The sequence below is a fragment of the Arachis ipaensis genome, chromosome B7 (assembly GCF_059453495.1).
Source record: "Arachis ipaensis isolate K30076 ecotype BB chromosome B7, ASM5945349v1, whole genome shotgun sequence".
In the NCBI taxonomy this organism is placed as follows: domain Eukaryota; kingdom Viridiplantae; phylum Streptophyta; class Magnoliopsida; order Fabales; family Fabaceae; genus Arachis; species Arachis ipaensis.
Window position 1 is genome coordinate 61,434,214 of NC_142442.1, and position 14,078 is coordinate 61,448,291.

The 14,078-nt window shown below is 36.7% G+C and overlaps 1 protein-coding gene across 2 annotated transcripts; it reads left to right on the top strand.

The window, feature by feature from the left end:
- The first annotated feature begins 8,810 nt into the window (after nt 1–8,810).
- LOC107609896 (TPR repeat-containing thioredoxin TTL1) lies at nt 8,811–13,866 on the top strand. Of its 2 annotated transcripts, none has more exons than XM_016311954.3 (7): nt 8,811–9,816; nt 10,671–10,863; nt 11,134–11,306; nt 11,563–11,896; nt 12,235–12,439; nt 12,710–12,810; nt 13,573–13,866. In XM_016311954.3, the coding sequence occupies exons 1-7, from the start codon at nt 9,107–9,109 to the stop codon at nt 13,723–13,725; spliced, it is 1,869 nt and encodes a 622-aa protein (XP_016167440.1). In that variant the 5' UTR covers nt 8,811–9,106; the 3' UTR covers nt 13,726–13,866. The 2 variants fall into 2 exon arrangements, with proteins under 2 accessions (XP_016167440.1, XP_088351059.1); XM_088494933.1 differs by having other exon boundaries at nt 8,851–9,816; nt 13,558–13,683.
- The last annotated feature ends 212 nt before the right edge of the window (nt 13,867–14,078 follow it).

Sequence of the window (14,078 nt, forward strand, 5' to 3'; positions counted from 1 at the left end):
TCGCGTCATATTGCGAAAAACACTACCCACGCGACCGCGTCATCCATGCGGTCGCGTGACCTGGAGATCGGCGTAAAGATCCAACGTCCAGAAAGTTAGGCTGGAATCGTGCGGCCATTGTGCGTTTCGCACAAATGACCCACGCGATCGCGTCACTTGCACAATGCCAATCGCACGCGGCCGCGTGAGCGACGCGACCGCATCGCATGGATTGCACGAACACCTCAAAGGAGACAGAGAGTTGCGCTGAAACGACGCTGGATTCGTGCGTTTAGCACAAATCCCAGCGACGCGATCGCATGCGCCAGGCGATCGCGTCATTCAATCTTTTTTGCCCTCCATGCGATCGCGTCATCCACGCGATCGCGTCACCCCCCATTTCGCTCCAGCCACGCGACCGCGTGGATTCAAATTTATAACCCCCCAACCACGCGAACCCTATCAGTCGTGCCCCCCTGAAACCCTCTCCTCCCTCTCTTCACCTCCAATCCAACCACCACCATCCAGCCACCATCACCGCCACCCCCAGACGCCGCCAACCTCCTAGACGCCGCCGCCACCTACCCCCTTTCCTCCTCCCCCTTCTTTCTTCTTCTTTCTTCTTCTTCCCCCCCTCTTCGCCACTGCCCCCTTCGCAACCACCACCCACTGCCGCCGCCCATCCCAGCCGCGCCCCTCCATCCGCCACACACACACCTACCCCCTCCCTTCCCCTCTTACCCCCTACCCCATTACCCATCCCTTCTTTCCCCCTGCCTCGAACAGCCGTGCCCACCACCGCCAGCTGCCTCGCCAGACGCCGTCACCACCACCCCCAGCCACCTTTCTGCCCACTCTCCTTATTCGGCCTACCAGGTTCCGATGAACGCCACCCTTCTATCCTTTGTTGTTATTTCATTATTTTCTGTTTATGTTCATGTTTAGGCTAGTTAGATATGTATGTTGTAGTGGATTTTAGGTTGTTAGGTAGCCTAGGATGTGGTTAGTGGATTTAGGCCTGTTTACTTGCACTGTTCATGTTTCTGTTTTATCAAATTTGCAATTCTGCTGTTGCTGTGATGTTTGTAATGTTCATATGCTGTGATTTCTTGTTTTATGCTGCTCTTTACACTGAATTTTCATGTTTATATTCCTTATATGTAATTGCAAGCTTTAATTTTAATTCATATGACCTATTTAATTGCTCTTTATTTTCCGGGACAATCCAATTTTAGCTGGAATGCTGCCCGAATTTCTGTAAAATATTTTCATTCATGTTTTGGTTTTGGCGTTTTGAATTCTACTTTCCTCTGCTTTAACCAAAACAATTCATGATTGTCAGGGCATGCTTTCTTATCCTTTTTAATTTCCCGGTTCATAAAATTGTGTTTTTCATGTTTGATTCCAATTTTTGCTTTCTCTATATCTATTTGAATCATCATCAAACTGTTTTCCTTGTTTGGATATGAGTTACTTCTCGCTTCTAACTGTGAATGCTTGTTACTTAGAAACTTATCCCTATGCCACTTACTTTAACCCACTTTTTACTAACTCACTCATATTAACTTCCTATACTCTTTTTCAATTCTAACCAAACTAACCTTTTAAAATCTTTTTTCTGGTTTTTCACTTTCTTTTAACCCTCTAACCATGGCATACTGATAATTTTTCCTACTTAACATGCCTTCTATTACATTTTGGATTGTGAATTTTTCCTTTCGAACTTTTAACTCCTATACAATCCTTAATGCACATTTACTTAACTCATTTACCTCATTCCAATTCTCCTTTGCCACTTTGTGTTTCTTTTGACTATTTGCCTATTTGTTTTCCTATTTTTACTATATCCTGGTTTTCTATTTTTCAGGATGTCAGATTCCCAGAGAAAGGAAAAAGGAAAGGCTACCACTGGCAAACGTAAAAGAGGAGAATCATCTATGTCTATCATAGATCTCATGCATGATGCCTCTTGGCGGGAGAAAAACTTCACCCCGCAGGAGAAGGCCGACCAGCTGCTCCCTGCTAATGACCTAGTGAAGTTTGCAAAGCGATACCGTGAGCTGAAGTATCCGGTGTTTGCAAACTCCAGGAACCTATACCTGGAGAGGACTCTGAAGATCCCAGGAGAACTCCAGCAATACACCTCTGATCAGATCAAACAAAGAGGTTGGTTCTTTCTGGAGAGAAACCTGTCTGAGGTCAATGCATCTTGGGTAAGGGAATTCTACTGCAATTACTTCAAGACTTTCCTAGATGCAGTGAACCTTAGGGGGAAGCAGATTCTGATCACTGAAGAGGCAATTGAAGATGTTCTGAAGCTTCTGCCTAAATCTGTTCAGCCGGATGGTTATCAGAAAGCTGAGGAAGACATGCGCTTTATGAAGTTTGATTGGGATGCAGTCAAGGCGAGGATTGCCCTTGACCCGACCGTTCCTTGGATCATGCGTCAGAACACCACGATGCCCAAGGGAATCAAGCGGGCGTACTTGAATGATGAGGCTCAGCTATGGCATCAGATACTTAGCAACTTCATTATGCCGAGTAATCATGAGACGGATATACCAGCCGCTACGATCACCCTCCTCTGGTGTGTGATGGAGGGTAAGGACCTGTACCTGCCTCGCTTTATCCGGTTCTACATGGCCAGGGTCTATGTCCGAGGCACTCTTTCCTTTCCCTATTTGGTTACATAGCTGGGTCGTCGAGCTGACGTGCCTTGGGAGGATGCCGATGAGAGGCCACCTGCTGCAGAATGCAAGAAGATTATCCCGCACAGCAGGAACTTTCTAGCCTTGGGCTACAGACCTCCAGTCTTCACTGCTCCGGGTGACACTGCCACACCATCTGCCGGCCCCTCTTCCTCCACAGCTACACCTGCCACCACCACTGCACCTCCACCTGCCCCAGAGCCCATCTATCATCTAGTGCACCGCCTGTTTCGACGGCTTGACCAGATGGAGCATCGCAACAAGCGACGCTATGAGCACCTGAAGCTGATGATACGATATGGTGACATCCCCTCCGAGCCTGACACACCATCCGAGGCATCTAAGGAGGAGGCGGATGCGCCCGAGGCTGCGCCTCATCCACAGCAGGAGGCAGTGCAGGCAGGCACCCAGCAGGCAGCACACCAGCAGGAGATCTCACATCAGATCCAGGCTGCAGACTTCGAGATCCCTATCCAATCAGCACCTCCTCTACAGCAGCCAGATGCTCAGACCGCCACCACAGAGACTCCGGCCACACATCCTTCCGGTGATGACACCCCTTCACACCCTGCTTGAGTGAGCATCAGGGACGATGCTTCATTTTAAGTGTGGGGAGGTCGCCATCTCTGGCGTATCATTTTGGTGAACCACTACAGACCTTTTTTCCTTTATTTTGACTATTTTCTTGTATTTTTTTTTTATTTTTCAGTACTTATACATTGCTATTTTCATGTATTTATACTCTATTTCTGCAATTTGCATTTTTAGTTCATATTTTAGCCACTTAGTTTAGTTGCAATTCTAACTTACTAGTTATAGAAATTGTGGATTGATTAGTATAGTTTACCCTTTTTAGCATAAGATAACGCGGAATAGATTGAAAAGAAAAAGGAAGTAAACTAGAGACTTTAACAAAATCAAAACAACCCACACCTTGTATATATAGCATTACATGTTAGTTAGTTAACAATATTTCATCAAGAAGAAACACTAGAACTTTAAAGCCATTCAATATAAGATTTACATTGAGAATAATGGGAATTTTTAACTAAACCTGCATGACATACATAACTGATAAATAATTTTTGAGCTAGAGAACACACAGCCTGTGAGTTTAGAGCTTAATTGTATGGTTACATCCAAACCATAATTTTTACCTGTGTGTTCCGCCCTTCTTGTTTATTCTGGTGTTCTTTACTTTGTTTTAATCTATATGTCCGATTATAGAATAGAAATACATACCAAGAGAGTGATTGGGGCCATTATTTGATTTTAGTTCACTTATCCCAAAATAGCCTACCCTTTACATCACCCTTGTTAGCCCCTTGAGCCTGTAAATCCCCTTTTATTCTATCAGCCACATTACTAGCCTTAAGCAGAAAGACAAAATAAAAATTCCAAGTTGAATCCTTGGTTAGCTTAAGATAGGAAGTATGTATGGTTTAAATGTGGGAAAACCTATTGGGAACATGGATGATAAAAACAAAAGGTAGAAAAGTTGAAAAGAATAAAATAACTCAAATAAAAAGTTTTGGGAAGCATGCTCAAGTAAAATCAAAAGAAATTGAATTACCATGTGCATTAAAAAAAATGTAATGAATAAAGCGGACACAAAAAGAATTCCTCAATTATGAAATAAAGCAATGCACATGGGATAAAAATAAATATTGAGATATGAGCATGTAATATCAAAAGTGAGAAAATATGGAAAATAGGTAAAGAAGTTTTGATTTAGAAAGTATGTATGTTAGGTGAGATCTTAGTCTAATTAAGGATTCACTTATTAACTCACTTAGCCTTATACATATACCCTTACCTTTACCTTGGCCCCATTATAACCTTACTTAAGACCTCATGATTTTTGGTATGACTATATTCTATGATTGTTGATTGGTTAGATGAAGAACAAAGTTATAGAAAGAAAGAATAAAAAGAAGAATAGAGTGATTAACCCAATAAACACTGAGTGATTAGAGAGTAAACACAAAATCCAGTGAGGGTTCAATAGCTCATTAACATATATCTCTGCTTAAATTATTAATTGTCTTGCAAATTTTTTAACATTTTTTTTAAATGTTTTTCTCTCCCATCTCAATTGTAAATGCACTTTATCACTATCTAAGGCTTGGCTATATATGTATATACATGACTCCTTGAGAATGTGAATTAATTTAACTACATGCAAGCTTTATATTCAAGTGAATAAAAAAATTAGAATTACATGATACATCATTCATCTAGGTAGTTGCATTCAGATTAGATTGCATTGCATGACATTCCACCACTTTAACCTTACTTTTTACCTTGGATTTAGCATGAGGACATGCTATTGTTTAAGTGTGGGGAGGTTGATAAACCCATATTTTATGATATATTTTGTGCTTAAATTGAGTGATTTATTCAATCCTTCACCCATTTATTCATATTAATTGCATGGTTTTACTTTCCATTCCTTATTATGTGATAAATGTGAAAAACATGTTTCCTATGCTTTAAGATTAATTATTTTAATCACCTTTAATTCCATTCGATGTCGTGATTAGTGTGTTGAGTAGTTTCAGATCTTCTAAGGCAGGAATGACTTAAAGGATGGAAAGGAAACATACAAAAATGGAAGGAAAGCACAAAACGGAGTTTCTGAAGAAACTGGCATACACGCGATCGCATGGGCGACGCGGACGCGTGCCAAGCGCGAAGAAGCAGCGACGCGGCCGCATGACTGACACGACCGCGCGCCTTAAGCAGAACGCATATGACACAGTCGCATGACTGACGCGACCGCGTGACAAGAAAAGCTCCGAATGACGCGACCGCGTGACCCACGCGGATGCGTGACAGAGGCCACGCACCAGAAATTGCAGAAAACGCTCCCAGCGATGTCTGAAGCCCTTTTTGGCCCAAATCCAAGTCCAGAAGGCATAGACCAGAGGTTATGAAGTGAGGGAATGCATCCATTCAATGGGAGCTCGCCAATTTAGTTACTTCTCATGATTAGATTTAGTTTTGAGAGAGGTTCTCTCCTCTCTCTCTTAGGATTTAGGATTTCTCTTAGTTTTAGGAGTGACTCTCGATCCCAGGTTTAATGTTCCTTTACTTTAAGCTTTCCTATCACTTTTATTCATTTCATTACTTTAGTTGATTATTTACTTTTGCCATTTAATTTATGAATTCTTCTATGTTCCAGATTATTTGAATTAATGTTATTTGAGGTATTTCAGTTTATTATTGCTTTCTTTTATTTATGTCACCATTGCTTTCAATCTGAAGACATTTTTATTACAGTAAATTTACTTTTTCCCTTTTGGTCTTGGTTAAGAAATCAGTAACTCAGGAGTTATCTTAGCTCAACATAATTGATAACTGTTATCTTTGCTAATTGAATTGACTTTCAATAATCCCAATCTTTTCTTAGGAAATAAATAGGATTCGAAGGTCAAACTAATTAATCCCTTGACTTTCCTTTGCTTTAGCAAAGGTTAACTAAGTGGAATTAAGATTTAATCTTCTTTATTATTGAGAAGGGTAACTAATTTGGACTTCCAATTTCTTATCCCTTGCCAAAAGTTTGCTTTACAGTATTTATTTATTTTAATTGCTATTTAAATTATTTGTCATATTTGTTCCTCATTCTTGAAACCCCGAATTTACAATCTCCATAACCAATAATAAGAACATACTTCCCTGCAGTTCCTTGAAAAGATGACCCGAGGTTTGAATACTTCGGTTAACAATTTATTTAGGGGTTTGTTACTTGTGACAACCAAAACGTTTGTACGAAGGGATTTTTGAAGGTTTAGAAACTATACTTGCAACGAGGATTTATCCCAATTTTCTAGACCACGCAAAAGTTCCTCTCGTCAGCCACCCTTCCGATTTTCCTCGCTTGTGTACCACCGAGTTTGCTCAGTATCAAATTCCTCAAATCCGACAGCGTCTCCACACGCTGAGTGCGAAATAATATCGGATCCTCACACTCAAACGTCACCCCGTTGTCGTCATTTCTCATACGACAATTGGGATAAACAAGCACAAGTATGTATGGACTATTACTAGCTATTAATGCCTTGTATTTGTGAGAAATATGAGACACAAAAATAATAGGAAAAGTTTGTGAAGAATACCAAGAATTATATATCCTTTTATAGCTGGTGAGATTCTACTCCATGTATCTCGTTTACACTGTAAACGAGATAGCCACGATACATCTGACGTGTCTTATCTCGTTTACACTGTAAACGAGATACACACAATTTCATCTTATTTACAGTGTAAACGAAATTTAATTGGCAGATGCAAATCGGTAAATATTTTTTAAATTATTTATTTTGATAATTATTATTTTTGTTTTATTTATTTAAATAAAAAATCCCCACTATTTACCCCAAGAATTAGCTACTGTGTTTTGGTAGTGCGATTCTGGTTACGTTTCTATTTCATTACATGGTCCTAAATCATAATGATAGTGGAACAAGGTTCAATTTCATAATCCTTCTAACTTTTCTTTTTGCTTTTCTTGGTAATAGCCTTTCTGTCTTTTAATTTAAATTAAATATCATTTAGGGCCGGGCCCTTGACACGGATTGAAGGGACACCCTAACTGACTTGATTTCAACAAATAATTTCATTATGACCAAAAACCATATTCTTCAAAGAAAAAAAAATACAATTAAGTTTCTAAAGATTTTGATTTTAAATTAATTAATTTTTTAAAAAAATTATTGATTAAATTCTTTATGAGAGTAAAAAAGATAATAAATTTTAGTAGAAAATTTTACATGTTATGTTAATGTTCATTATAAATAAAGAGTAGTTAATTTGATGATAGTTATATGAAAATTTAAAATATAACAAAATTTTATTTGTCCAAAATAATATCATTTGATTCTCATGTAAAATAACAGGACACGTTATTGTAGATAACGAAAAACATAACAATTGTGTTTTATTTTTTGCACTATTTATTAATAGAAAAACTTAATATGTCTACAGTTTATACTTAATTGATATTTTTTTTTAAATTTAATTAGTCCAAAATCAAAATCCTCAAAAATCTAATTGTTATTCTACTCTTTTCGAAATAATTTACTTTTCTATTTTTTTTCTTTTGTAGTGACTTCTTTGAGAATAAAATAGATAGCAACAAAGAACCAAAGATTTACCGAGTTAAGCCCCACTTTGGTCCTTAAGATTGACGAGTTGTGCTGATTTGGTTCTTAACTTCTCAATTGCTACAACTTGATTCCTCAGATTAAAAAAATGCACCAATGTAGTCAGTCTCTCGTGTATCTTTTGTCGTCGAAATTCAACATCGTTAGTGACGTAGCTCAAACCTTGTCACGCTAGACATATTAAAACGACGTCATATGCATTTTGGCGCTATAATAAATGATGTCGTTTAAGGGTTTAAACAATTCTAAAACGTTATACCCCTCCCTTTTAGTAATGTTCAAACCCTGAAATGACATCATTTAGTGTTCTTTTAGTTTCAAAACGTTACAACGTCATTTTAATATCTCTAATATGACAAGTTTTGAGCTATCAAACTAATAACATTGATGAGGGACTATATTAATACACTTTTTTAAATCTAAAGAGCAAACTATAATAATTAGAAAGTCAAAAACTAAATCAGTAAGATTCTCTAATCTCAAGAACGAAAGAGGAATTTAACTCAACATTCACCATGTCCAATTAAGTCCATGCCAATCACTAAAGTGTAAAATTTGGAGCTCCATGTTCCTAGCCACTGGCATGTTCCATTCCAATGAGATCATTTTTAAAATAGCTTATCTGTTTACGAGGTGACATTTTTAATAATGTAACCAAACAACTCCTCACATTCAGTCATGGCAGTACATAACTGCCTCTAGAATTGACTATGGGATATATCATTTTCGATATATTTACTTAGTCACTTTCTTTTTTTAATTTTTGATCTCAACCAGATGCAATTTCCTCGTCTATGTAAGGTTACCAATTTTAATATTTTCACTGCTAATATTCCTTTGAATCCTTGACCTTTGCCCATGGTGCACTAAAGCCACAAAAAGTGCTAAAGTTTTTTCTTGGAAGCCACTCTAGAAGAAGGGCTATATACACATAAATATAATCTATAAACATCTTGTACATCATACGCGTCTTATATAAAATGCTTCCTATACAAGCCATCTACATAATTGATTTCACCTTTCACAATTCTCTCTCTCACTCAGCTCCTCTTCTTTTTCTTCTTTGCTTGCTTGTTTGTGTGTGTGACAATTCACATTCACATTCACCTTCTCTGCTGTGACAATGTTCTAAAAGCTATGGCAGGGAAGAACATGGACAACCAGAAGATGGGAATGGGAAATGAATTTGGTTGTGGATTCATGGGTTGAAAAAGCTATTGGTTGAAAAAGTCTTCTGTTCATTCACTTCCCATGAAAGCTAGCAACATATATAATGCATCAAAGAAGTCTCAGAACAAAGAAGAACCAAAGACTAGAACAAGAAGAAACTCCACTGACACTGTAATCACACAAAAGCTGAGTATCTCAGACCAAAAACCTTGCGCAAAAAGTACCCTTGTGCTTCAAAGTAGAAGACTATCAGATGCTGCAAGAATCTCAACATCCACATCGGCATCAACCTCGACATCATCGAATGACGACAGCAAACTGCAGCTGGCTAAGATAAATGAGAGAAACAACAAGTCTCCGGCCAGGGCACAACTGGCGGGGAACTTGCTTGTAAATAATAACACTCCAAGAGCAAAGAGCCTCCGGGAGTGTGGACCTAAGAGCAAAAAAGAGTGGACCTCCTCGTCCGGAAAAGCTTTGATGGGTAACATAATGAGGAAGAACAGCTGCGGCGGGGATGAGTTTGCGAGGAACAAGAAGGTGGTGGACCCGGAGGTGTTGAAGAACATGGGAAACAATGCGTATAAGGGAGGAAGGTTTGAAGAGGCTGTGGCGTTGTATGACAGAGCAATTGCTTTGGATTCAAGTAAGGCAACTTATCATTGCAACAAGAGTGCTGCTTTGATTGGCTTAAGAAGATTTCAAGAAGCACTTGCTGAGTGTGAGGAATCTGTTAGGTTGGAGCCTTCGTATACCAGAGCTCATAACCGTTTGGCAACAATATATTTCAGGTAAATTTTTGCTTCATACATGGTGATTTTACTTTTGCCCTGGTTATTATTAACTGTGAGGAGGAAAGTACACACGAGTTAGGAGATACAAATTTGTCTTGGAAACGAGACAAATTCAAAAAACAAAATCTACTGAATTCTTTATTACCTAAAAGTTTAGGTTAGTGGAAATAAAGACCCAAATCTTTGGTTTTGTGTATATTTTAGCATAGAAAAAGTTTAGGGCCAATACTTTTATTTAAATTTGACTAATACTTAATCGTCAAAAGAAAAATAGTAATATTACACCTAATGTCCATTAAAAATATTGATGATAGTTAATTGATAGTTACATATCACAAATTCTACTGACCCCTAACACTCCTCTTTTATATTTAAAAAATGTTTGAGAGACTGTTAAAAATTAACCAAAAATAATTTAAAGATTTTTTATTTTATATGCCTGAATTATTAAATGAAATAAATAAATAGTTTAAATGTGATAAATATATAATTATAAATATTATTTATATAAGATTATAAATATTAAATTAAATAAAGTAACTGTGTTATTGTCTCTCTTATATTAGTCCCCTATTTTTATCATGAGATATTAAGCGTCATATTTGATAAGTCTATTAGGACAAAAAGTACAGGGACTACACAAAATCTGTGACTCTTCCTTTGTCCATGTTGTCCCTGGTGCTTAGACAGAATGATAGATCGAAAACTAGACAATAAATCGTCTAATTTTATAGAAATAAATTTATGCTTCCCACTACTGTGTTTGTGAGACAGTTAGCAATAGCAGCAGCATCTAATAAATTTGGCGTTTTTGTTAGTTTTGCTTATAGAATTGGAAAATTTTATTGCAGATTGGGAGAAGCAGAGAAAGCCCTCGATTGCAATCAGTTAACCCCAGATACTGATTCTGCACTGGCTTTCCAAACTCAGACTCTTCAGAACCACCTTAATAAATGCAATGAAGCTCGGAAATTTAATGAATGGGGTGTTGTACTAAAGGAAACACAGTCAGCAATATCCTTAGGGGTTGATTCATCTCCACAGGTTGGTTGGTTCATTCGTCATGCATATTATTTTGTTCATTTATTTATTTATAATGTGATCCAAAGAGTTTTTTAGTTCCAGTATTTTTTATTAATATTTATCGAAGTTCTATCAATAATAGGCCAAAGTTCTACCCGTGATTCCTCGTTCTTTTTTATAATTTTTTGTTATTTTTTAAATATTAGTATCATAAGGACACAAAGCTGCTATTTTTTTATAATAATGATAAAAAATAATAATAATTAAAATACGGTTTTGCTGTATTTTAAGGTCTATGCTTTGCAAACTGAAGCCTTGTTGAAGCTCCTAAGATATCAAGAGGCACAAGTCACCTATGAGAAAATGCCAAAATTCTCACCTGATTGGTGCAACAAGATTTTTGGCTTTGCTCGCAGTTCCTACCAGTTCATGATCGCCGCACAGGTTTACTTGGCAGCTGGCAGGTTGGTCAAAATCTTTATCTTTATCGGAGGATTGAACAAATTCTTCATGATTTCTGTTATGTTTATAATTTTAGTTTAAAAACTGTCAACAACCACAAAACGTGTGCAAATAGTTTATAATTTTGGTTTCAAAATTTTGTACCATCTAAAAAATGTTATAACTTTAGAATAAGGAAGCAAAGAAAACCAAAAGCTGAGAGAGAGAACGTGTGAGGCCTCCAAATAAGTTGTTAAAATGGTATATATGCATTAATAGGTTTGAGGATGCAGTTGCGGCCGCTCAGAAAGCAGCTAAGGTGGATCCAAGCAACAGAGAGGCGAATGCAATGTTAAGGAAGGCCAGAGCAGTAACATCAGCAAGAATGAGTGGAAACTTACTCTTCAAGGCATCGAAGTTTGTGGAAGCATCCGCAGTGTACAACGAAGGACTAGATCATAATCCGCACAACTCGGTCCTGCTGTGCAACAGAGCAGCGTGTCGTTCCAAGTTCGGCCAATTCGAGAAAGCTATTGAAGATTGCAATGCAGCACTCATAGTCCAGCCTTCCTACAGCAAAGCAAGGTTAAGGAGGGCAGATTGCAACGCCAAGGTGCTTTACTTTGCAATTTCGGTATCAAGTTCTTGAGTAAATGTCCTTTTTGGCACCTCACTATTTTTTTGAACTATAAATCGTTCTTCTATAGTTAAAAAATTCCTAATCCAATCATTCAAGTAACTCATCTAAGCGATCCCTTATAAATAGTGACCTCATAATCTGTTTTTAGATCCATAACAAGAGCCACTTAAACCAACTACTTAAATAGTTGGAGACCAATTAAAAACTTTTGAATTGTGAAGATGTGTTTTGTCCTTCCAATGAATGGTTATAAACCGAAAAAGTCATTTATTCTTTTTTATGTACATGATTTATTTTTTTGTGTAATGTAGTTGCAAAGATGGGAAGTTGCCATTCAAGACTATGAAATGCTACTAAGGGAGAAGCCAGGGGATGAGGAAGTAGCCAGGGCATTGTTTGAGGCTCAGCTACAACTTAAGATGCTCCGCGGCGAATTTATTGTAAACTTGAAATTTGGCACGAATTTGGTGTTCATTTCAAACAATGATCAATTTAGACAATACGTAACTTCTCCTGGTATGAAATATTTATCTATTGAATTGTGTTATACTTAAATAAATAGTATGTTGATTTAGATTCTCTACAATGAAATATCACTTATCAAATCAAAGAATTATTTAAGTTAAATACGGATCGATTTAATTGTGAATAAAAAAATTGATTTGACATAATATCTAATAATTAATATGTACGAAACATTTTTTTCTTATTTATTTGCAGCTAACACAATGTGGCAATTACAAATGATAGTTCACTAACGGTTGGGCGGGTTTATATGTTGTACAGGAATGGCTGTGGTACTATTTACCAACAGGGCAGCAAACAAACAAGTACTTCTAGTGTTGGAGCAAATTAGCAAGCGATTCCCATCAGTGATTTTCCTCAAGGTTTGTTTATTTTGAATTGCTCGGACTTTTCATACTAGAGTTATTGTTTAATAAAGTTGAGTCGTTACAAGTGTCTGAGGTTATCCGAACATTTTTTTCCCTAACTTCTTAGACAAAATAAGATGGGATATGCATATACGTGGCTGTGTTTGGTTTGTGTTTGGATGCTATGTATTCAAAAATGTGTTTTGCCAAATTTTTCGTATTACTTTTCTTAAGATAAAGTTGGACATACAAGACGTGTGTAAGATAAGTGTTACTAAATGTAGGTATTCGTAGTAAGTCCAACATGTAAATACCAAAACTTAATGAAATGTATATATGATTTAGGATTTGAATCCTCTCAATTTTAAATTTTATTTTAGAGGATAAAGTATGATTTATTACCATTTATTTTATAAGTAGGATAAAAAAAAAACAAAAAAAAATATTTAATAGTAAAAGATCTCATTTTATCTTCCAAAGTAAAAATATAAAGTTTAGAGGATTCAAATTAAAAAATTTTAACAATCTTATTGAGAGATATTTTTTTTCCTCAAAAATTTCATATACCTATACTAGAACCCGAATATTAATACATTTACTATCTAATTGTTCATGTTGGATTTCGATCATTTTGTGTTTTAACTTTTCTGTTTCTAAATTAACAAATGGAATTCTAAACATATATACATTTAGTATCTAATTGTCCGTAAAGCATAGAATTTGTTATATTTCTCGTCGTATGTTGTAACTTATAATTATTAGGCGAGAATTTTTTAGGTGGAGATTGAGGACCATCCCTACTTGGCAAAATCAGAAGGTGTGAACTCTATTCCAGCTTTCAAAATATACAAGAATGGATCAAGGGTAAAAGAAATTTCTGGAAAAAACCATGATCTATTAGAAAAATCAGTTCAATTGTATAGCGGCTGAAGATAACACCTCTTCAATAGGAATATGCTGAGGAAACAGAGTATCATAGAAAACAATAATTCAAAAAGGGAAATTCTGTGTGTACTGATTGATTCTTTTATTAATATTTGAGAGCTTTATAATCAATCTTTATTTTAATCATAGCCCATATTGGAAACATATTGGTTTTGATAAACCAAAACAGCTATGTTATATCTATTTTTCCCCTTCTTTTATTAAAGTTATCCCCCCCCCCCCCCTCCTCCTCCGGGAAAAAAAAAAACCCCTTTTCTCTCCCAAAAACAGTGTGCAGTTTTAGAGGTTGCTTGTCTTAGGTTTTTCCACACAAATAAAATAAAAAAACAAATATGAAA